The sequence below is a fragment of the Odocoileus virginianus genome, chromosome X, assembly GCF_023699985.2.
Source record: "Odocoileus virginianus isolate 20LAN1187 ecotype Illinois chromosome X, Ovbor_1.2, whole genome shotgun sequence".
In the NCBI taxonomy this organism is placed as follows: Eukaryota; Metazoa; Chordata; class Mammalia; order Artiodactyla; family Cervidae; genus Odocoileus; species Odocoileus virginianus.
Window position 1 is genome coordinate 24,992,993 of NC_069708.1, and position 25,060 is coordinate 25,018,052.

The following is a 25,060-nucleotide window of genomic DNA, read 5'->3' on the forward strand; positions in this document are numbered from 1 at the left end:
CAATCTAGGATTCCTAATGACTTTGATTCAAAGGCAATTCATAAAATTATACTGTAGTTTGGTTGAGAGAGAAAGAAAGGAAAGAGAAAGGAAACTTAAAAACATAGAGAACCTCAGTATTAAACAACAGTAAGTATAAGGGTCATGTAATTACAAAGTAGTAAACTGAGCCACGGAGGTGAATTCCCAGGCTCTGGACCTACATGGCATTCCAGTTCTCAAAAACTCAGATCTCATAAAGAAGGCATGTGTGTAACAAGGTTTTGTAATCAGAAGAGGATACTACATACCTGAGGCCTCAACTCTCATCTCCAGGAAGTCTGCCTTGAGAACTGTGGGTAAAGGATGAAAGACATTTCACTAAGACTCTAGAAATCAGAACTGGAAAGGCAAACAAGTGGCAAACACTTTCTGAGACAGTGCCAATCAGGCTATTTGAAAAATTAGGAAGTGATTCCGTCCCAGTATTTCAAAACATCTCACTCCATGCTTATAGGTTAGGCTATCTCTCTAGCAGATTTAGACAGCCCAGTGTCCCAGACCCAAAAACATCTTTCAGGTGCTACCACGATCCTTTGAGTGTCATACAATGGGAGGCTAGGGGAGACCAGAGAAATTGGCCTAAGACCAAAGACTACATTCTATGATTATCTCCAATGACAGAAGGGCAATGAGGGAAGGCAAATGCCTTCTATGAAATATGAATCTTCTTTTGCCTCAGAGACCAAACAAGCTTTGCCTGGCCTCTTGATGTCTTTAGATCAGTCCTACGGTCACCTTGTCTAGAGATAGTTGGAGGAAAGAGAAAATCCTGGAGAATTAAGGTCCATATAATGTGGGCAAAAAATCCCAGACAACAGCTGGTCCCAGGGCTATGTTCTCAACATTGTTTTTCTATTCTCTCTTGAGTCTATTTATACCTACTCCCTGAGTGATCTTATTCCCATTCATGATTTCAATCCCCATCAAGCACTGAGACACCCCCACCCCAAAGTCTACTATTCATATTGCAGTATATGTGAATAAATTTGTACAGTGGCTCTACTCAATAATTCTACCCCTAAACGTATGTAGGTCCAGTACCAATTACTAGTCTAAGTTGTAGCTACCCATCGGTCATTACTATCTAGGTGTCCCACAGAATCTTCATACACACTGTGTCCAAAACTGAGCAGAGAAAGTTTTCCACAAAACCTGTTTCACCATGATTAACTATTGCTACCATCTACCCAGCTGTCCAAGTTAGATTTTTTCTCTCTTAATCCTTCTCCAATGTTCCATATTTGAAAAGTCATTAAGGTCTTACTGAGTCTACCTCAAATCTATCCTTTCATTCTATTCCTGCTAACAATGCCATATATCAGGACCTCATCAACTCATGCTAGGATGATTAGCCTCCTAATTGGTCTCACTGCCTTCAGGTTTTACTCTCCTATCTTCCTCATTACCAACAAAATGTGTGTGTATTTCAAAATAATTCATGCAGATTAGAATATGCATTGTCATGTTTTTAAACTTTTAAGTTCTCCGTAATGACTAAAGAATAAAGACTGAACTCCTTGGTATGTTATATAAGGCCTTTACAATCTGGCCCCAATCCATCTTCCTGGCCTCACTTCCAGCTGAGCTTCCTTCCCCTCACCCCCACATTCCAGCTAAAGTGGAACACTAATCACTTTGTAAACCTGCATTGCACAAGCAGTTCTGCCTTACTGAAATACTTTCCCCTCTTTTCTCTTCTTTTGAGTTTTTAATTTTTAAATTGTTATATAAGGGAGATAAATGAGAAGTGAGGTCATTCAAATATCAGATTACATATAGTCAGGTGTACAAATTGGAGGCGAAAAGGGGCACAGCAAAGGTTAAATAGATTATCATTTTCATTAGAGATGAGATGAGATTGACTGTGGCTAGTCTAAGAATTTTGACCAGCAGCCAGCATGTAGATGTACTGATGAAAATGGTGGTTGCAAAACTGGGGTCAGAAAGAAAAACACCAATACAGTATATTAACACATATATATGGAATTTAGAAAGATGGTAATGATGGCCCTATATGCAAGACAGCAAGAGAGACACAGATATAAAGAAGAGACTTTTGGACTCTGTGGGAGAAGATAAGGGTGAGATGATTTGAGAGAATAATATTGAAACATGTATATTACCATATGTGAAATAGATGACCAGTCCAAGTTAAATGCATGAAACAGGGCACTCAAAGCCGGTGCACTGGGAAAACCCAGAGGGATGGGATGGGGAAGGAGAAGGGAGAGGGGTTTCAGGATGGGGGGACATATGTACATCCGTGACTGATTCATGTCAGTGTATGGCAAAACCCACCACAATATTGTAAAGTAATTAGCCTACAATTAAAATAAATTAATTAATTTAAAAAAATGGGTCTAGACGGAAGGAGTGCTTTTGTCATGTGGATGCTGAGTAGGAGGAATCTGTAGGTACCTAGGAGGGTGACTCATGACATATTGGAGAACTGGTGTACCCACCTTGGTCTTACACACACTCCTGCCAAGATAGAATCTGGAGATAAGGAAGAGGATTAAATTTAGGTTCCAGAGGCTTGAACATAGGACTGGTAGGGTCATCCTCCATCCTGAAGTGCCTGCTTTGGCCATAGTACCCTATGTTGCAGTTGGTCCAAGACTTCTCTGAGCACTATGACAAATATGGCAACCTAGGCAATGGTTACCAATCTTTCCACATTTTCAACACCAGTTTGGCTATAGTTTCCCTATTAGCAATCAAGCTGCCTTAAAGATTCTACTGGACTTTGTTCATGCCTAGTACATATACAGCTCAACGCCTTGGGTCCCTGTTCAAGGCTACAGAACAATCCTTCTCATTTTCAGTGTATTCTACCCATCTTTCAAGCTCCATCTCGATTCCACTACCTCTAAAAAGCTTTCCTTTAGATATGCCCAGTTCACTCTGTTAATTCAAGATTGTTTTATTCTATTTTCCTGGTATTTATTTATCATATGGCTTATCCTAGGGAGGGAGGAAGGACTACCCAGAGGTAGTAAATAGTCCTGCTTATAGGCAGATGCTTTAAGAATATTAAGGTGTCTCATTCTGTTTTTCCTTCCCCCCCCCCAAGCCTATCTGATTAAGCCTGCTTCAAAAACTTTATCTTCTTTTGTTTTTTTAAAAAAACTTTATCTTCATTATATCAGTAAGAGAAATCTAGGGCTTTGATCTCACTTTCATCTGTTATGGTAGAATAAATGGTAAATTATTGTCTAAGGAGAATTTGGTCTAGACTAGAGTTCCGTGTGACTGACTGCCAAGCAGAATTTGAGTGGCCTGCTATTCAGAATCATGTCCTGGTGAGTCAGGGCCCACAGTTTTAACTAAAATGATGTCTAACCTATCCCAGCTCCAGTGCTGGTAAAGGCATATTACTCTGCTTTTAACTGAACACCCAGAAGAGTTACACTGCTATCTCCCACCAGGAAACACAATTTTGAACTCTCTGATAAGCAACACTAAGTAAACTCACAGAAGAGTCGAGTCCATGAAGGATAAGCAATCATTTCTCCAGCTGTTCCAATCTAAAGGGTCCCAAATGATAGGCCTTGAAAAGTCTATACCAGCACTTGAAGAATTTAAAAACAAATTAATTGGAAGGAAGAAAGGAAAGAAATGTAAAAACCTAGATTCCCAGGCCCTACTCCTGGAGATTCTGTTTTAATGAGTCTAGAGTGGAAGGCAGGAATCTGTGTTCATTTTCTTTTCCCTCAAAATTTTCCAGGTGATTTATATGTGCAGCCAGTTTGAAAACAACCACTTAAGTCTAATGCTTACCTCTGAAATCAGGACTACGTTTATTCTAAGGCTGTTTATGTTAGAATATTGCACTCTATATATTTCTATCAGTTGCCCTTTTAGAATAAAATGGGATCTAAATAAGCAAACTAACAAAAAAGGGCCTACAATGAGCATAAAATTTTTGCAATACCACTTGGCATGTGAATACTCATGTGTGTGTGTGTGTGTGTGTGTGTGAGAGAGAGAGAGAGAGAGAGAGATTGAAAAACAGAGTCAGAGAGGCAAAGACAACAAATACAGAGATAGACAAAGAAAGAGAGACATGGAGAGAGAGAGAGACAGAAAAAGAGTCAAAGAGATAGGGAAACTGAGAGACAAAGAAACAGAGACAAGCAGAAAAGCACAAAAAGAGAGAAAGAGACTGAGAATTACAGAGACAGAGAAAGAAATAGTGTAAAAGAAGCAAATAGGTAAAAAAAAAAAGAAGCAAATAGGTAAGTGTGACTAAGGCAGAGAGACACACAGGTATAGGGAAAAGACAGAAACACAAGTTAAGATTGGGGAGACAGAAAGACAGTGTTGGGGGAGGGAAAGGAACAAACACAGTCAGACAGAGACAGAGCTACAGATAAATAGAAAAGGAGAATGTTAAGAGAGTAAATGACACACTCATGATGCATTTATTAAAAAGTGATTTGGTTTTAGTTCTGTCACCTGCATCTCTTACCTTCCTGTTTTCCGGGAAGCTGTTTCAAAGAATCTGGTCCTGGAAGCCACTCTGCAAACAGAAGCCAACCAAGTCCCATGAACTGCTCTGAAATATGTGTGAGAACCAATGGCCAATGGAAAGGAGAATAAAATATGAACCAGACAGGCCACCAATACCACGCTCTGCCTTAGCTTGCAAAGGATCTGTGTCTGAGGGAAAATCTGCATATCAGAATGTGAAATGGCTTAGACACCATAGACACCCCCAAGGCTATGGCTGATACCCTCTGTTTCCCCTTGGTTCAGAATGGTCTAAGTATGATATGCATTCAGGCTACTCTTGGGAGAAATAAGTGAAACAAGTTCTTGGTTTCAGAGTATAGCTTTTGGCATTTTGTAAATACACTTAGCTAATCAGTCCAAGTGGTAGAGGCTTTTATTTTCTTACTTCCTCAATTTTACAATTATGAGACAATAAACACAAGAAAAAGGAAAACCAGGAGGCAGTATACTTAGAGGGGTCCCAGGCACTGGCTAAGGAGAGGCCAGCCAGGCTAGTTTTGTGACCAAACAAGGCTGGTCCCTGAGAGATGCTGTGGCCCCATCTTAGCTGCTCTATCCCTGGTTTCTTGGCTTGCAAAACAGCCTCAGGAAGGCCTGCTGGATATCAGTTCTGTTCTTATCCTGTAAGATGCTCTCTGGAGAATGAGTCATTTTGGAAAAATTTTTAAATCATACTTTCTCTTTTTTAAAAAAAAGTCTTAAAGTACAAGTAAAATGAACAAATCTTTTCATTAAATTACTTTTAAAACAAGTAGTAATAATAAGATAAAAAATTTCTAGAGCCAAGGAAGCATGGAAGCAGCAGGTAATCTTATTACCCTACAGAGATCAGGGTGACTAAGAAAAATGGGTCTCCTATCATGCATTAAGTTTTAAACACTTCAGCTTAGGAAAACTCTCCCAGCCTTAAGTGTTGAGTAGAAAACTCTGAACAGGGCTGGTCTGTGACAGTTCCCTTCACTATGAAGTGAATGATGCCCCAGGGCATTGTACACCCTTTACAACCATAATGATAATCTTAAAAGCATTCTTAGTGATCTAAGGTGGGCTTTAGGTCAAGGTTGAAAAAAAGCCCGACTTACACAGATGATGGGATTTCCCCTGCATTGCCAGCCATAACATCTGGCTTTGGTTCTGGTTTCTGGGTAGTAGCTGCCCGGCAGGGAGGGTCTGGAGGCCTCACTGGGGGTCGGATGATGGTTGGCTTTTCTCCTGGAGGCCGCACTTTGCCGAAATTGTCAGAGTCTCCTAGAAGAGAGAACAAGAAGAACTTGGACAGTTGGTCAAATGGAACACTACTCCTCAGGAGATACCCAATATTGCAGTGATATTGGCCACATCTCTTGGTCCCCATTTCTTTTTGGTCACTAACAACTCTGGATTAAAAAAGTTATTCTAGCAGCTATCCCTTCAGATAGTCTATGTTTGAACTCCAGCTCTGGAACTTCATATTTGTGTCACCTAGGATATCAATTTGCTCAGTCTCAGTTTCTTCAACTATATAAAGACCAATAATACACATAACAGGTGCTTAGTCAATATCTGATCACTGACTGGATGGACATGAGTTTGAGCAAGTTCCAGGAGTTGGTGACAGACAGGGAAGCCTGGCATGCTGCAGTCCTTGGGGTCGCAAAGAGTTGGACACGACTGAGTGACTGAACTGAACTGAACTGAACTGAGGGTATCAATTTGCTCAGTCTCAGTTTCTTCAACTATATAATTAAGACCAATACATTATCTTACAGAGGCATTGAGAGAATTTACTTAGGTACTAACATGTTTAGTATTGTGACTGACACATACCATGTGCTTAGTCAATATCTGATGGTGAATTTGTTATAGTCATCATCACCAAAAAATCAGGTTCTTTTCACTTAAACCTTGACTATTGTAGCAATCTCCTAACTGAACTTTCTACCTCTATGTCTCTAGTCTCCATGTGACTCAGCACAAACTAAATACACATAATTTTTTTAATAAAACAGTTCTGGCAGGAGTATATTGAAACAGATGCATGCACACATTGCTCGTGGCACTATACATTGGGCTTTCTCTATCTAGATTGTCTGACATCAGGAATTCTGGAACAATGTGGATGTAATGAAAAATAATATATATGAGACAGTTCATGCTCATTGATCCAGGTGATCCACTTTGAAGACCAGACCCAAAGAAATTAACCCAAGAGGAAAAAATAAGCAATCAGCACAAAACATGCTTCTTAATAGCAAAAAGTCAGACTCAAGCACAGAGGCAAATAATTAAATTCTTACAAGCATTTAACCAATACATACTATGCATGAACTAACAAGGATTTGGGCTAGGTGAAGAATGTATTCATATAAAATACTATTAACTGAAGAAAAGGCCACAGAAATATTCATGGCCTGATGAACAGCATCTGGAAATAGACACATGTGCAACTATGCAAGGGTATTAGCAGATTTTGATATTCACTCAATTTTTGTCAGTAAACCTTGATAATCATTTTTTCTTCTATAAAACTTTTTAAGGTAAATGTAAAAAATATCAACTTTCATCCATAATCCTTAAGTATTTGCAAATTGTTTTTCTTCTCCTTAAAGGTTTTCTCAGTGGCTATAAAATGTACAGGATAAAGTTCAAACTCCCTAGCAAAAATTCAAGGCCCTCTATGAGTTGGTCCCAAATTATTATCCCAGGCACTAACACTGGACTTTAACTCCAGCTCTACTTTTGTTAAATCAGTCTCCTCAGTGGCCCTATCAAAGCAATCCCCTGGTTCTTATTTCTAGATGAGATAGTATGATACAGTGTGGAAAGTACAGAGTCTTGAGTTGGGCAGATCTGGTTTTCAGGCCTTGTTCTGCTACTTCTAAGCTGTGAGACCCTAGACAGTTATTTCAACTCTTTGACTACCAAGGTATTCATCTGAGAAATGGGTATAATAACCCCTCCTCACATGGTAGTTGTAAGAACTAAATTAGATGGTTGACAGAGAGCACCTAGCTGACAGCTGGGATAAGTAAGCGTTAGACTCTGCCCTGCTTCTTGTCTGATATATACCCCTGTTTTCATGTTTGATCTGTATTGAAAGAAAAAGAAAAGAAAGAAAGTGAAGTTGCTTAGTCGTGTCTGACTCTTTGCGACCCCGTGGACTGTAGCCTATTGTGGACTGTAGGCTCCTCTGTCCATGGGATTCTCCAGGCAAGAATACTGAAGTGGGTTGCCATTTCCTTCTCCAGGGGATCTTCCTGATCCAGGTATCAAACCTGGGTGTCCCATGTTGCAGGCAGACGCAACCAGGGACCCTCTGAGCCACCAGGGAAGCCTGATCTGTACTGAAACCACCCCTAAACACTCAGCTCAAATCTCAATCCTCTGAACATTCCACCTGGCATAGGTAATTTCCATCCATGTAAATACTCATAAACTACATATATTGCTCTGTAGGGTTTTTTCATTCCTCTAGCTAGTCATTCTGGTGAGGGAGACAGATATGAAAAAAATGATAATGATAATATAGTATGATTGGTGCTTTAATGGTGATATGAGTCAAGTACTAGTCAGTCACACACAGAGAAATTCTGTCTCCCCATCTAGGCTGTATCTTACATTTCTGGACACACCATTCCCCTTAGCACCAGGTCATGTACACAGAATTGTAGCTAAATAATGACCAAAATAATAATAATAATCATCATCTAATTTTTCTAAAATGTTATACCATTCAAAGTACTCTTCCAGATAACTATTGATGTTCACAATAAGCTTGTAAGGAAAGAATAGTAGATAGGTCTTATCTTCTCCATTTTACAGAGAAGTAAACTAAGGTTTAGAAAGGTGAACTCACTCATCCACAATCACATAATTAGGTAAGTGGTAGAGAGAGGACTAAGACTTATAACTCCTTTTTCTGCATCCACTGTTCTTCCTAGTGTTTGCTGTTTTGTTGTTAGTAGTAGTAGTAAAAGTGAAGTGAGTCAGAAAGAGAAAGATAAATATTGTATTTTAATGCACATACATGGAATCTAGAAAAATGGTACTGAAGAATTTATTTACAGGGCAGCAATGGAGAAACAGACATAGACTATGGACATGGGGAGAAGGGAGGAGAGGGTGAGATGTATGGAAAGAATAACATGGAAACTTACATTACCATATGTAAAATAGATATCCAACGGGAATTTGCTGTGTGGTTTAGGGGACTCAAACAGGGGTGGGATGGGGAGGGAGATGGGGGGGAATGTTCAAATGGGAGGGGGTATATGTATACCTATGGCTGATTCATGCTGAGGTTTGATAGAAAACAACAAAATTCTGTAAAGAAATTATCCTTCAATAAAAATAAATTAAAAAGGAAAATGCTATAAATGATAACAATAATGATAATGATAAATGATAAATAAATAATGATAAAATAAATGGTAAAAATTTAGCTAACTTTTTTTATTGAGCACTTGCTCTGTTCTAGATGCTATGATACTATACTCAGTGCTTTATGCACATATTCTCATTTAACACTAGCCATAACCCTGACAGATAAAAAGTATTATACCTGTTCTACAGCTGAACAAACAGAGAGATGAGAAGTAACCTCATAGTTCATTGGCAATAGATTCTGGCCTATCTACTTTCCAAAGCCCAAGTACTCACAAGTACCAGTGGTTTTCAACCCTGGCTAAACATAGAGAACATTGAAATTATATAGTACTGGGGACCCAATCACCAGAGATACCAGTTTAATTGATTAGGGTAGGACCTGGGTATGGATATTTTCTAAAAGTTCCCCAAGTGATGCTATGTATAGGCATAGTTGAGAACCTCTAGCCACATGATGGTGCTTGCTCACCTGCAGATCAGATTATAACAGCTGACAACACTGTTCCATTTCTACTGGTTGCTGGAGTGAGTACTGGATAGGAAGCATACACTTCAGTCAGAGTCAGAAAACATTTCTACCTGAAGCTGTATCCACACTAAGGCTATTATTTCCTTTGATGAGAGAACTGAATGACACTCCCTGAAACATGAAACCCATTCATTTACCAGTTGCAGGCACATGCAAATAGACATCAACCCAAGGCCTTGGAAAACAAATGTCATTAGACTTGCATCTTCCTAGGCTCTTTATGGAAGTGAAAGTCACTAATTCATGTCCGACTCTTTGTGACCCCATTGACTGTAGTCTGCCAGGCTCCTCTGTCCATGGAATTCTCCAGGCCAGAATAAGGGAGTGAGTAGCCACTCCCTTCTCCAGGGGATTTTCCCAATTCTGGGATCAAAGCCAGATCTCCCACATTGCAGGTGGATTCTTTACCATCTGAGCCACCAGGGAAGCCTGAGAATACTGGAGTGGGGAGCCTATCCCTTCTCAAGGGGATATCCCCCACCCAGGAATTGAATCATGGTGTCCTGCATTGCAGGCAGATTCTTTACCAGCTCAGCTGCCAGACTCTTTATTGGGAGCTACAAATTGATGTTTCATTATAAGTCGAACTTTGAAGTAGTAGCAAAGGGCTTTCTTGGTTGAAAGACCCCAGTGATGTTCTCTCCTACCTCTAAAGTGCCACAGCAAAGCGATAAGTCAAACTGAGGCAGGGATGGAAGAGTAATAATACCCGTGAGTCAAGAGACCTAGATTCCAGTATTAATACTAAAACTAACTTCTTGTGTGACCTTGAATGGATCATTTCCCTACCTTTACAATGTGGACTTGGAATGCTTTACAGATCAATGGGTCCATGATATAAGTCTATAAGCCTATATCTTTCCCTGCTGACCTTGATAGGCTACTCTAAAAGCCTGTTCTGATCATGTACCTAACCAGTTTGAAAAAAAAAAAATCTCCAGATAGCTGGATAGGTAGATAGATAATAGTTAGATCTCATAGCTCCCTGTTATCTGCAGTTTAAGCACAAGCATTTTTTTAATTAATTAATTTATTTATTTTACTTTACAACATTGTATTGGTTTTGTCATACATTGACTTGAATCTATAGTGCAAGCATTTTTAAACCTGGAATTCATTACCTTCTTCAGTCTCAATTCAACTGATCATTCTGGTCTACCTTTCCACCATTCCTCTTCACATATCCTATAGTCCACACAAATAGCATTACTTCTTGCTCCATGTATACATCCTACAATTAATAATCTCTTTCTCAGATGCCCTCTACCCATTCTTATATACTGCAATTTGCATCATCCATCAAGATTCAACTTAAGTTTCATATCTTTTGGAAGTCTAATAAGCTGCAAATTCCTTTCTGTCACTCTTACAGCACTAATCACCTTGTACTTTGATTCAGGGCTCTTTGTTTTGTTGGCTCTACCTCCCCGATTAAGATAGAGCAACCTGAGAGTTAGATCTAGGTGAGATTCCTCTCTGTATTCAGCAAGGGCCCAAGTACACTGCCTTGCATGTAGATGTTATTTAATACTCATTGAGAAAAGAAAAAAATATATCTCAGTCCATTAGAAGGACAACGGGAAAAGCTTTTCTTTTTGAAGTCCCCATTTGTGCCATCTGTGACACACACAAACATGATATACCCAAATTTGAGGGTTATTCTAAAATATAAACTGAAAGGTATTCAGTTTATTGAGTGTTTATTGAGGGGTTTTGTGCCCAGCCTTATGCTATCACAAGATATGCAAACAAATTATTTGACATAGACTTTGCCATCCAGGGACTTCCCTGGTGGCTCAGAGGGTAAAAAGCGTCTGCCTACAATGCGGGAGACCCAGGTTCAATCCCTGGGTCAGAGAGATCTCCTGGAGAAGGAAATGGCAACCCACTCCAGTATTCTTGCCTGGAAAATCCCATGGATGGAGAAGCTTGATAGGCCCCAGTCCATGGGATCACAAAGAGTTGGACTCAACTGAGCGACTTCACTCACTTTTGCCATCCAGGGGCTTAAAACTGAGTTGAAGAATGAGTCATACTCATGGAAAATAAGCATGAATATTGTAAGTCAGCATCTGCACAAAAGAGTCAAACTTGGGTGCCAAAAGAAATGAGTTAAGGGAGACTTCCCTGGGGCAGGATTGTCAAAAGGCTGGACTTTGAGGAAGATCGCTAAGAGGCCTTCCTTGCCCCTTCCCCTTATCAATGGTTCTCATATTTCTGAGTGTTTGACATGGTCATAGATAGACTGAGGGCGGAAAAAGTAGCTCTGAGCTCTTTTATAACCTCTACATTTAGAGCTTGAGGCTTCTCATCAGCTCTAGAATATAGAAGAGTAAACATCTACCATCTTCCATGCCTGCCATTTCCTAAGAGGCTGTTACCCAATCAGTAGCATTATCATTTTTTGAACTTCTCTTATATTACCAGATGTTCTGTATACCTAATCTTACTTAAACACACACACACACACACACACACACACACACACACACACAAATTCTTGCTTGCAATATAGGCATTGTCTTCACTTACAGTTGAGAAAACTGGCTCAGAGAAGTGAAGTTTACCTGATTAAGATCATGTAGTTAGTAACTGGATTCCTGTAAAATCAAAACAAATGCTACCTTAAACTGAGTACTCCTTAAGTGCTAACTATATAGTATCTCATTTCATCATTATAGCAATCCTATACACATAATATCTTAATTTTACAAGTTGGAAAACTGGGCTCAGAGAGGCTGTGACTTCTCCAAGGTCCCACAACTAGGATGAAGCAGGACCAGGATTCTAACTCACGTATCAGAGACTCTGGAGCCTAAGTCACACCTGAGACTTCACTAAGCCTTTTCAGCTTAGTGGTATTTATACCAAATTGTACTTCCTTGTAATTTATGTTTAACCTTGGACTTTAACATGACTTTTACTATAAATTTGATCTGCCTCTCCAGCTCAACTTGTTCCCTCCCTCCCCATTCTCTATCAAATGACCATAACTAAAGAATCATCACATTTATAGATTTCTTAGGACTTGAGTAGCCCTCATTATCAACAAAAGAGTCTGAAATGCAGTACATGGGTGCAATGTCAGAAATGACAGAATAAGCTTGGTTCACTGTCAAGGTAAACCATTCAACATCACAGTTGCTGTTGTACAGCCGCTCAGGTGTGTCTGAACTTTGTGACCCCATGGACTGCAGCACTACAGGCTTCTCTGCCCTTCACCATCTCCCAGAGTTTGCTCAAACTAATGTCCATTGTGTCAGTGATGCCATCCAGCCATCTCATCCTTTGTGGTCAACATCACAATAATCCAAGTCTATGTCCCAACCACTAATGATGGATAAGCTGAAGTCAAACAGTTCTATTAAGACCTTCAAGACCTTCTGAAACTAACACCAAAAAGTGATGTCCCTTTCATCAGAGGGAACTGGAATGCAAAAGGAGGATGTCAAGAGATACCTGGAGTAACAAGCAAGTTTGGCTTTAGAGTACAAAATGAAGCAGGGCAAAGGCTAACAGAGTTTTGCCAAGAGAACACACTAGTCACAGCAAACACCCTTTTTCAATAGCACAAGAGAAGACACTACACATTGACATCATCGGATGGTCAATACATAAATCAGATTGATTATATTCTTTGCATCTGAAGATGGAGAGGCTCTATATACCCAGCAAAAACAAGACCTGGAGCTGACTGTGGCTCAGATCATGAGCTCCTTATTGAAAAATTCAGGCTTAAATTGAAAGAGGTAACCAGTTGGATGGTATCACTGACTCAATGGACATGAGTTTGAGCAAACTCCAGGAAATAGTGAAGGACAGGGAAGGCTGGCATGCTGCAGTCCATGGTGTTGCAAAAGGTTGGACATGACTTAGTGACTGAACAACAACAACAAAGTGAGAAATTGATAGCAACACAGTAATTGTAAGGGACTTTAACTCCTCAATTATATCAATGAATAGATCATCCATACAGAAAGTCAACAAGGAAATAGAAGTCTTAAATGAAACAGTAGACCAGATTGACTTAATAGGTTCATACACAACATTCCATCTTAATGTAGCAGAATATATGTTCCTCTCAAGTTCACATGGAACATTCTCAAGGAAAGACTATATGTTGGGACAAAAAACAAGTCTCAATAAATTTAAGAAAATTGAAATCTTATCAGGCAACTTTTCCAATCATAGTGGAATGAAACTAGTAATCAATTACAAGAATCTTTAAGAATTATAAATATGTGGACAATGAACAACATACTGCTGAACAACTATTGAGATAACAAAGAACTCAAAGTAGAAATTGAAAATCACCTGAAGACAACTAAAAGTGAAAACGTGGCATACTTAAATATATTATCTGCAGCAAAAGTGGTACTAGAGAGAAGTTTATAGCAATAGAGGCTACCCCAAGATATAAGTTTAGGGCTTCCCTTGTGGTTCAGTGGTAAAGAATCTGCCTGCCAATGCAGGGACACAGGTTTGATCTCTGGTCTAGAAAGATCCCACATGCCAGAGAGCAACTAAGCCCATTCATCACAACTATTGCACCTGTGCTTTAAAGCCCAGGAACCACAACTACTGAGCTCAAGTGCTGCAACTACTGAAGCTTGAATGCCCTAGAGCCCATGTCAGCAACAGGCAAAGCCACTGCAATGAGAAACCTGTACACTGCAACGGGAGAGTAGTCCTGTCTTGCTGCAACTAGAGAAATGTCCACATAGCAATGAAGACTGAGCACAACCAAAAATAAATAATAAAGAAAGAAAGAAACTTTTAAAAACAGAAATAATAAATCTCAGAGAAACTATCTAACCTTACACATAAATGAACTAGAAAAAAAAAAGGGAAAAATGAAGCCTAAAGTCAATACAAGAAAATAAATAATAAAGAGCAGAGTGGAAGTAAATTGAAACAGAGACCAAAAAGGTCAAAGAGACTAAGAGCTGGTTCTTTGAAATAATAAAAAAAAAAAAAATTAACAAACCTTTAGCTGGACACTAAGAAAAAAGAGAAATGCCTCCAATAAATAAAATTAGAAATGAAAGAACAGAAATAATAACAGATACCACAGAAGTACAGATAATTGTAAGGCAATGATATGAACAGCTAAATGTATATGTCAACAAATTGCCCAACCTAGAAGAAATGGACAAACTCTTTGAATCCCAATCTTCCAAGACTAAGTCATGAATAAATAGAAAAATCTGAATAGACTGATCACTAACACAGAGATTAAAACAGTAAACAAAACCTCTAATAATCAAGGATTCATGAGACAAGTGCTCGGGCCTGGTGCACTGGGAAGACCCAGAGGGATCGGGTGGAGAAGGAGGTGGGAGGGGGGATCGGGATGGGGATTACATGCAAATCCATTGCTGATTCATGTCAATGTATGACAAAAACCACTACAATATTTTAAAGTAGTTAGCCTCCAACTAATAAAAATAAATGGAAAAAAAAAGTTCATGACCAGACAGCTTCCCAGGTGGTTTATACCAAGCATTCAAAAGCGATCTAACATGTATTTTCCTCAAGTTTTTCAAAAAAATTAAAGAGGAGGAAATACCTCCTAACTTATTTCACAAGGCAAACATTATCCTGATACCAAAACCAAACAAGGACAACACACACACACACACACACACACACACTCTTACAGGCCATTATCCCTTATAAACATGGATGTAAAAATTCTCGATAAAATATTAGCAAATCAAATACAATACATTAAAAATATCAAACAACATGATCCAGTGAGATTTACTTCAGGGATGCAAGGATAGTTCATTATGTGCAAATCAATCAATGTTTACATCACATTAACAAAATGAAAAATAAAAAATATCTCAGTAGAGGCAGAAAAAGTATTTGACAAGATTCAATACTCACAGATGATAAAAATTCTCAACAAAATGGGTATAGAAGGAAGTACTTCAACATAGTGAAGGTCATCCCAGTGCACCAGCCCTGAGCACTTGTCTCATGCATCCAACCTGGACTGGCGATCTGTTTCACACTTGATAATATATATGTTTTGATGCTGTTCTTTCAGATCATCCCACTCTCGCCTTCTCCCATAGAGTCCAAAAGTCTGTTCTATACATCTGTGTCTCTTTTTCTGAGGTGGGAGGGGGGTTCAGGATAGGGAACACATGTAAATCCATGGCTGATTCATGTCAATGTATGGTAAAAACCACTATAATATTGTAAAGTAATTAGCCTCCAACTAATAAAAATAATTGGAAAAAAAAACATAGTGAAGGTCGTAGACTACATATTATATATATGTAGCTAACATCATACTCAATGGTGAAAAAACTGAAAGCTATCCCTTCAAAAAAAGGAGTAAGACAAGGATGCCCACTCTCATCACTGTTATTAAACATAAAATTGGAAGTCTTAGCCAGAGCAATTAGGCAAGAAAAATAAATAAAATGCATCTAAATTGGAAAGGGAAAAGTAAAACTACCACTATTTGAGGATGATATTGTTTTATCTAAAGAAAATTCTAAAGATTCCATCAAAGAGCTATTTTCATTGACAAACAAAAAGCAATAAAATGAAAATAAAAAAAGATGAGCTTTGGCAAATTAAAAAAAAACTTGAAATGATATCAAGCATCTTTATAGATCAAAACACTAGGAGATTAGAAATAAACTGCAAGGAAAAAATTATAAAAAACTAAAACACATGGCAGTTAAACAACAACAAATGAGTCACTGAAGGAATCAAAGAGGAAATTAAAAATACATAGAGACATATGAAAATGAAAGTGTAACTGCCCAAAACCTATGGGGTGCAGCAAAAGCAGTTCTTACCTCAAGAAACAAGAAAAATCTCAAACAACCTAACCTCACACCTAAAACAACTAGAGAAAAAAGAACAGAAAACCCTACAGTTAATAGAAGGAAAGAAACCATAAAGATCAGAGCAGAAATAAATGAAGTAGAGACAAAGAAAACAACTGAAAAGGTCAATGAAACTAAAATCTTGTTCCTTGAAAAGATAAACAAAATTGATAAACTTTTAGTCAGACTCATCAAGAAAAAAAGGGAGAGGACTCAAATCAACAAAATTTGAAATGAAAACGGAGTAGTTACAATTGATCCACAGAAATATCAAGGATCATAAGAGACTACTATGAGAAACTGTATGCCTATAAAATGGACAACCTTGAAGAAATGGACACATTTTTAGAAAGGTACAATCTCCCAAGATTGAACCAAGAAGAGATAGAAAATATGGACAGATGAATCACAAGTACTGAAATTGAAACTATGATTGAAAAACTCTCAACAAAAGTCCAGGACCTAAGGGCTTCACATCAGGTGAATTATATCAAACATCTAGAGAAGGGTTAAAACCTATCCTTCTCAAACATCAAAAAAAAAAAAAAAAAGAATGCAGAAGATAGGAAACTTCCAAATTCATTCAATGAGGCCATCATCACCCTGATATCAAAATCAGAAAAACATACACCAAAAAAATTAAATTACAGGCCAATATCACTGATAGCTCTAGTGGAAAAGAACCCATCTGCCAATGCAGGAGACCTAAGAGATGTGGGTCTGATCCCTGGTTCAGGAAGATCCCTGGGAAGAGGGCATGGCAACCTTCCAGCATTCTTGTCTGGGGAATCCCATGGACAGAGGAGCCTGGTGGGCTATGGTCCATAGGATCAAAAACAGTTGGACACAACTGAAGCAACTTACCATGCACACATGCATCACTGATAAACATAGATGCAAAAATTCTAAACTAGCAATACTAGCAATCTGAATTCAACAATACATTAAAAAGATCATACAACATCATCAAGTGGGTTTCATCCCAGGGGTGCAGAATTTTCAATATCTGCAAATCAATAAATGTGATAAACCACATCAACAAATTGAGGAATAAAAACCATATGATCATCTCAATAAATGCAGGAAAAACTTTTGACAAATTACAGCACCCATTTATGATAAAAATAGTTGCAGAAAGTTGGCACAGAAAGAACATACCTCAACATAATAAAGGCTATATATGACGAACCTACAGCTAACATCATACTTAAAGGTGAAATGCTGCAGGCATTTTCTCTAAGTCAGGGCCAAGACAAGGAAGTTCACTCTCACCACTTTTATTCAACAGTTTTGAAAGTCCTGGATACAGAAATCAGAGAAGAAAAAGAAGTAAAGGGAATTCAAATTGGAAAAGAAGTTAAATCACCACTCTTTGCAGATGACATGATACTATAAATAGAATACCCTAAAGATGACACCAGAAAACTACTAGAGCTAATCAATGAATTTGGTAAAATTTCAGTTTACAAAATTAATCACAGAAATCTTTCACATTTCTATACACTAACAAGGAAAGATCAGAAAGAGAAATTCAAGAAACAATTCCATTTACCATCACATCAAAAAGATCAAAATAACTAGGAATAAATCTACCTAAGGAGTAAAAAGACTTGTACTCCAAAAACTGTAAGATGCTGATGAAAGAAATTGAATAAGACACACACAGATGGAAAGATATTCCATGCTCATGGATTGGAAAACTCACTTTGTCAAAATGACTATACTACTCAAGGCAATCTACAGACTCAACATAATCCCTATCAAATTACCAATGATATTTTTTCACAGAGCTAGAACAGAAAATCTCAAGATATTTATGTAGACAGGAAAGACCCTGAATAGCCAAAGAAATCTTGAGAAAGAGCTGGAGGAATCAGGTTCTCTGACTTCAGACTATACTATAAAGTTACTGTTATCAAAACAGCATGGTACTGGCACAAAAATAGAAATATAGTCCAAGGAACAGGATAGAAAACTCAGAAATAAACCCTTGTATCTGTGGTCAATTAATTTATGACAAAGGAGGCAGGACTACACAATGCTTGAAAGAAACTCTCTTCAACAAATGGTGCTGGGAAAACTGGAGAGGTACATGCAAAAATGAAATTAGATCATTCTTTAACACCATAAACAAAGAAGGCTCAAAATTTATTAAAGATCTCAATGTGAAATCAGACACTATAAAACTCCTAGGGGAAAACATAGGCAGAACACTTTCTGACATAAATTGCAGCAATATCTTTTTTAATCCAACTCCCAAAATAATGGAAATTAAAACAAAAATAAACAAATGGGACCTACTTAAAAGATTTTGCATAGCAATGGAAACAATACAAAACGAAAAGACAATCCACAGGTTGGGAGAAAATATTTGCAAATGATGTGACTGACAAGGGGTTAGACTCCAACATTTACAAACAGCTCATGACACTTAACAGCATCAAAACAAACAACCCAATCAACAAATGGATAGAAGACCTAAGTAGACATTTCTTCACAGAGTACATACAAATGGTCAAGAGGCACACGAAAAGATGTTCAACGTTGCTGTTTATTAGAGTAATGCAAATCAAAACTACCATGAGTTATCACCTCACACCAGCCAGAATGGCTGTCATCAAAAAATCCACAAATAATAAATGCTAGAGAGGGTGTGGAGAGACGGGAACCCTCTTGCACGGTTGGAATGAATTTAAATTGGAAAAGCCACTATGGAGAATGGTATGGAGGTTCTTTAAAAAACTAAGAATTGAGCTACCATATGACTCTGAAATCCAACTCCTGGGCATACATCCAGAGAAAAATATGATTCAAAAGTATACATGCACCCTAATATTGCAGCACTGCTTACAATAGCCAAAACATGAAAGCAACCTAAATGTCCACCCATAGAAAAAGGGATAAAGATATGGTACATATATTCAATGGAATATTACTCAGCCATTAAAAAGAATGAAAGTGCCATTTGCAGCAACATGAATGGATTTAGAGAGAGTCATACTGAGTGAAGTAAGTCAGATAGAGAAGGAGAAATACCATATGACATCCATTATATGTGGATTCTAAGAAGAAATGATACAGGTGAACTTACAACAAAGAAAGAGACTCATAGACTGAGAGAATTAATTTATGGTTGCTGGTGGGAGGGATGGGGAGAACTTTGTGATGGACATGTACACTTTGCTATATTTAAAGTGGATAACCAACAAGGACCAACTGTATAGCACATGAAATTCTTTTCTTTTTTTTATTACTGAACATGAGGTTTTATTAATTAAAAGATGTTAGGTTTGTAATAGAATAATTTTATCTGTAGGAATTTATATACTAAAGGGCAGAAAGTTCAGAGGCAAAATGAGGTTATATATAAAGGGTCAGTGTACTGCTTTTTTTTTTTTTCATTTATTTTTATTAGTTGGAGGCTAATTACTTTACATCATTGCAGTGGTTTTTGTCATACATTGAAATGAATTAGCCATGGATTTACATGTATACCCCATCCCGGTCCGCCCTCCCACCTCTCTCTCCACCCGATCCCTCTGGGTCTTCCCAGTGCACCAGGCCCGAGCACTTGTCTCATGCACCCAACCTGGGAGGGTGATCTGTTTCACTCTAGATAATATACATGTTTCGATGCTGTTCTCTTGAAACATCCCACCCTCGCCTTCTCCCAGAGTCCACAAATCTGTTCTATACATCTGAGTTTCAGTTTCTGTTTTGCATATAGGGTTATCGTTACCATCTTTCTAAATTCCATATATATGTGTTAGTATACTGTAATGATCTTTCTCTTTCTGGCTTACTTCGCTCTGTATAATGGCTCCAGTTTCATCCATCTCATTAGAACTGATTCAAATGAATTCTTTTTAATGGCTGAGTAATATTCCATGGTGTATATGTACCACAGCTTCCTCATCCATTCGTCTGCTGATGGGCATCTAGGTTGCTTCCATGTCCTGGCTATTATAAACAGTGCTGCGATGAACATTGGGGTGCACGTGTCTCTTTCAGATCTGGTTTCCTCGGTGTGTATGCCCAGAAGTGGGATTGCTGGGTCATATGGCAGTTCTATTTCCAGCTTTTTAAGAAATCTCCACACTGTTTTCCATAGTGGCTGTACTAATTTGCATTTCCACCAACAGTGTAAGAGGGTTCCCTTTTCTCCACACCCTCTCCAGCATTTATTGCTTGTAGACTCTTGGATAGCAGCCATCCTGACTGTCGTATAATGGTACCTCATTGTGGTGTTGATTTGCATTTTTCTGATAATGAGTGATGGTGAGCATCTTTTCATGTGTTTGTTAGCCATCTGTATGTCTTCCTTGGAGAAATGTCTGTTTAGTTATTTGGCCCATTTTTTGATTGGGTCATTTATTTTTCTGGAGTTGAGCTGGAGGAGTTGCTTGTATATTTTTGAGATTAATCCTTTGTCTGTTGCTTTGTTTGCTATTATTTTCTCCCAATCTGAGGGCTGTCTTTTCACCTTGCTTATAGTTTCCTTTGTTGTGCAAAAGCTTTTAAGTTTCATTAGGTCCCATTTGTTTATTTTTGCTTTTATTTCTAAAATTCTGGGAGGTGGGTCATAGAGGATCCTGCTGTGATTTATGTCGGAGAGTGTTTTGCCTATGTTCTCCTCTAGGAGTTTTATAGTTTCTGGTCTTACATTTAGATTTTTAATCCATTTTGAGTTTATTTTTGTGTATGGTGTTAGAAAGTGTTCGAGTTTCATTCTTTTACAAGTGGTTGACCAGTTTTCCCAGCACCACTTGTTAAAGAGGTTGTCTTTTTTCCATTGTATATCCTTGCCTCCTTTGTCGAAGATAAGGTGTCCATAGGTTCGTGGATCTATCTCTGGGCTTTCTATTCTGTTCCATTGATCTATATTTCTGTCTTTGTGCCAGTACCATACTGTCTTGATGACTGTGGCTTTGTAGTATAGTAAGTCAGGCAGGTTGATTCCTCCAGTTCCATTCTTCTTTCTCAGGATTACTTTGGCTATTCGAGGTTTTTTGTATTTCCATACAAATTGTGAAATTATTTGTTCTAGTTCTGTGAAAAATACCGTTGGTAGTTTGATAGGGATTGCATTGAATCTATAGATTGCTTTGGGTAGTATAGCCATTTTGACAATATGGATTCTTCCAATCCATGAACACGGTATATTTCTCCATCTGTTTGTGTCCTCTTTGATTTCTTTCATCAGTGTTTTATAGTTTTCTATGTATAGGTCTTTTGTTTCTTTAGGTAGATATACTCCTAAGTATTTTATTCTATTTGTTGCAATGGTGAATGGTATTGTTTCCTTAATTTCTCTTTCTGTTTTCTCATTGTTAGCATATAGGAATGCAAAGATTTCTGTGTGTTAATTTTATATCCTGCAAGTTTACTGTATTCGTTGATTAGCTCTAGTAATTTTCTGGTAGAGTCTTTAGGGTTTTCTATGTAGAGGATCATGTCATCTGCAAACAGAGAGAGTTTCACTTTTTCTTTTCCTATCTGGATTCCTTTTACTTCTTTTTCTGCCCTGATTGCTGTGGCCAACACTTCCAAAACTATGTTGAATAGTAGTGGTGAGAGTGGGCACCCTTGTCTTTTTCCTGATTTCAGGGGAAATGCTTTCAATTTTTCACCATTGAGAGTGATGCTTGCTGTGGGTTTGTCATATATAGCTTTTATTATGTTGAGGTATGTTCCTTCTATTCCTGCTTTCTGGAGAGTTTTAATCATAAATGGATGTTGAATTTTGTCAAAGGCTTTTGAAATTCTTATCAATGCTATGTGGCAACCTGGATGGGAGAGGAATTTGGGGAAGAATGGATACATGTATATGTATGGCTGAGTCGCTTTTTTGTTCACTTGAAATGATCATAACATTGCTAACCATCTATACCACAATTCAAAATAAAAGTTTAAAAAATAAATAAAAAATAATAAAATGATCATATTACTAAAAGCCATCTACAGGTTTAGTGCAATCCTTATCAAAATCCCAATGACAGCTTTAATAGAAATAGAACAAACAATTCTAAAATATATGTAACGATAAAAGAAGCCAAAAAGTCAAAGCAATTTTGAGGAAAAAAAAAGAACAAAGTTGTAGGTATTATAATCCCTGATTCTAATCTATATTATAAAATTCTTGTAATTAAACAGCATGGTGTTGATAGAAAAACAGACACATATATCAATAAAACACAATTGAGACCTCTGAAATAAACCCACAAATATATGGAAAATTAATTTATGACAAAGGATCAATCAAAGATCTTAGAATGGACAAAGATATTTTCTTCAATAAATGGTGCTAGGAAAACTGCACAGCCACAGAAAAAGAAACAAACTAGACTACTATCTCACAACATACAAAAAAATCATCTCAAAATAAAGACGAATGTAATGCCTGAAACCGTAACACTCCTAGAAGAAAACATATGCAGTACACTCTTTGACATTTATTTTAGCAATATTTTTTTGAATATTTTCCTCAGGCAAGGGAAACAAAAGCAAAAATAAGCTAATAAGATTATATCAAACTAAATAGGACTATATCAAACTTCTGCACAGCAAAGGAAACCTTCCACAAAATGAAAAGACAATCTACTGAATGAGAGAAAATATTTTCGAATCATATATCTTATAAGGGGTTAATGTCCAAACCATTTAAAGAACTCATGTAACTCAACAACAAAAAAACCCTAAACAACTTACTTTAAAAATGGAGAGAAGAACTATATGGATGTTTTTCCAAAAAAGACATAATGATGGCCAACGGGAATATTAAAATGTGTCCAAGATCATTAATTATTAGGGCAATCCAAATCAAAGCCCCAGTGAGATATCACATCATGCCCATCAGAATGGCTATTTCTTAAAAGACAGTAACAAATTTTGGAAAAGAGTGTGGAGAAAAGTGAACCCTCTTATACTGTTGGTAGGAATGTAACTTGGTATAGCCACTATAGAACACAATATGGAGATTCCTCAAAAATTAAGAATAGAACTACCATATGATACAGCTATCCCACTTCTGGATATTATACAAATAACATGAAAATACTAATTCAAAAAAATATGCAAAAAAATATATGCAACTCTATGTTCATCACACCATTATTTATAATAGCTAAGATATGGGGAAAAACCTAAGTGCCCAACAATGGATGAATAAGTAAAGATGTGATATATAGAAAGGAATAGTACTGTGCCACAAAAAGATGAAATACTGTCATTCACAACAACATGGGTGAACCTTAATCATATTATGCTAAGTGAAAGAAGAGAAAAACAAATACTGTATGATTTCATTTATGTGGAAAAAAGACAAAAAATAATCAATGAACAAAAAAACAAAATAAATGAACAAATGAAACTAAAACAAAACAAACATGCAAATACAAAGAACAGAGCAATGGTTACCAGAGGGGAGGGAGGGGGTGAAATGAGTAAAAGGAATAAACGGTATGGTGATGGATAGAAAGTAAATTCTTGGTGGTGAGCATGCCATAATGCATACAGAAGTAGAAATAAATAAATGGCAATAACAGCAAAAATTATATTAATAAATAATATCAATTCAAAAAGATACATGCATGCCACTGTTCACAGCAGCATTATTTATATTGCCAAGACATATGGAAGCAACCTAAATGTCCATCGAGAGATGAATGGATAAAGAAGATGCAATATGTGTGTGTGTGTGTGCGCATGCTCAGTTACTCAGTTGTGTCTGACTCTTTGAGACCCCATGGACTGTAGCTTGCCAGGCTCTTCTGTTCATGGAATTTTTCAGATAAGAATACTGGAATGGGTTGCTATTACCTATTCCCGGGGATCTTCCCAACCCAGTGATCAAACTTGAGTCTCTTGCATCTCCTGCATTGGCAAGCAGATTCTTTACCACTAGGGCCACCTGGGAATCCTCTCTCACTCTGTGTGTGTGTGTGTGTGTGTGTGTGTTGTGTGTGTGTGTGTATACGGATACATTGTATGGAATACTACTCAAACATAAAAATAGAATGAACTAATGTCATTTGAAGAAACATGGATAGATCTAGAGATTATCATACTAAGTAAAGTAAGTCAGAAAGAGAAAGACAAACATGGTATCACTAATATTCATGGAATCTAAAATATGACACAAATGAACTTATTTTATGAAACCTTAAAGAGTCATAGACATAGAGAACAGCCTTGTGGCTGCCAAGGGGGAGTCATGTGGAGGATGGATGGATTGGGAATATGGGATTAGCAGATACATACTATTATATATTGAATGGATGAACAAGGTCATACTATATAGCACAAGGAACTATATTCAATATCCTGTAATAACCTATAAAGGAAAAATAATATAATTATTATTAATTTATTCCACAAATAATGAGTACCTACTATGTGACAGTCAGGCATTGTTCTAAGTACTTGGGATATAGAAGTAAATAAAACAGCCAAAAATCCCTCCCTTATAAAGCATACATTCTAGTGATTATTGTGAATGGTTTTTATATTCTTGGGCTCCCCTGGTAGCTCAGCTAGTAAAGAATCCACCTGCAGTGCAGGAGACCCTGGTTTGATTCCTGGGTCAGGAAGATCCCCTAGAGAAGGGAATAGGTTACCTACTGTAGTATTCTTGGGCTTCCCGGATGGCTCAGCTGGTAAAGAATCTGCCCACAATGTGGGAGACCTGGGTTCAATCCCTGGGTTGGGAAGATCCTCTGGAGGAGGGCATGGCAACCCACTCCAGTATTCTTGCCTGGAG

The 25,060-nt window shown here is 37.7% G+C and overlaps 1 protein-coding gene across 7 annotated transcripts in view; it reads right to left on the bottom strand.

Moving 5' to 3' along the window:
* OPHN1 (oligophrenin 1) overlaps nt 1-25,060 on the bottom strand; it is a 623,734-nt gene that overhangs the window by 20,451 nt on the left and 578,223 nt on the right. For all 7 annotated transcript variants that reach the window (XM_070461909.1, XM_070461913.1, XM_070461912.1 and 4 more), the window contains 3 exons: nt 5,640-5,805; nt 4,514-4,564; nt 291-332 (listed from right to left, as the gene is read on the bottom strand). In XM_070461909.1, the coding sequence (XP_070318010.1) occupies nt 299-332; nt 4,514-4,564; nt 5,640-5,805 (251 nt within the window). In that variant the 3' untranslated portion in view covers nt 291-298. The remainder of the gene's footprint in view (nt 1-290; nt 333-4,513; nt 4,565-5,639; nt 5,806-25,060) is intronic.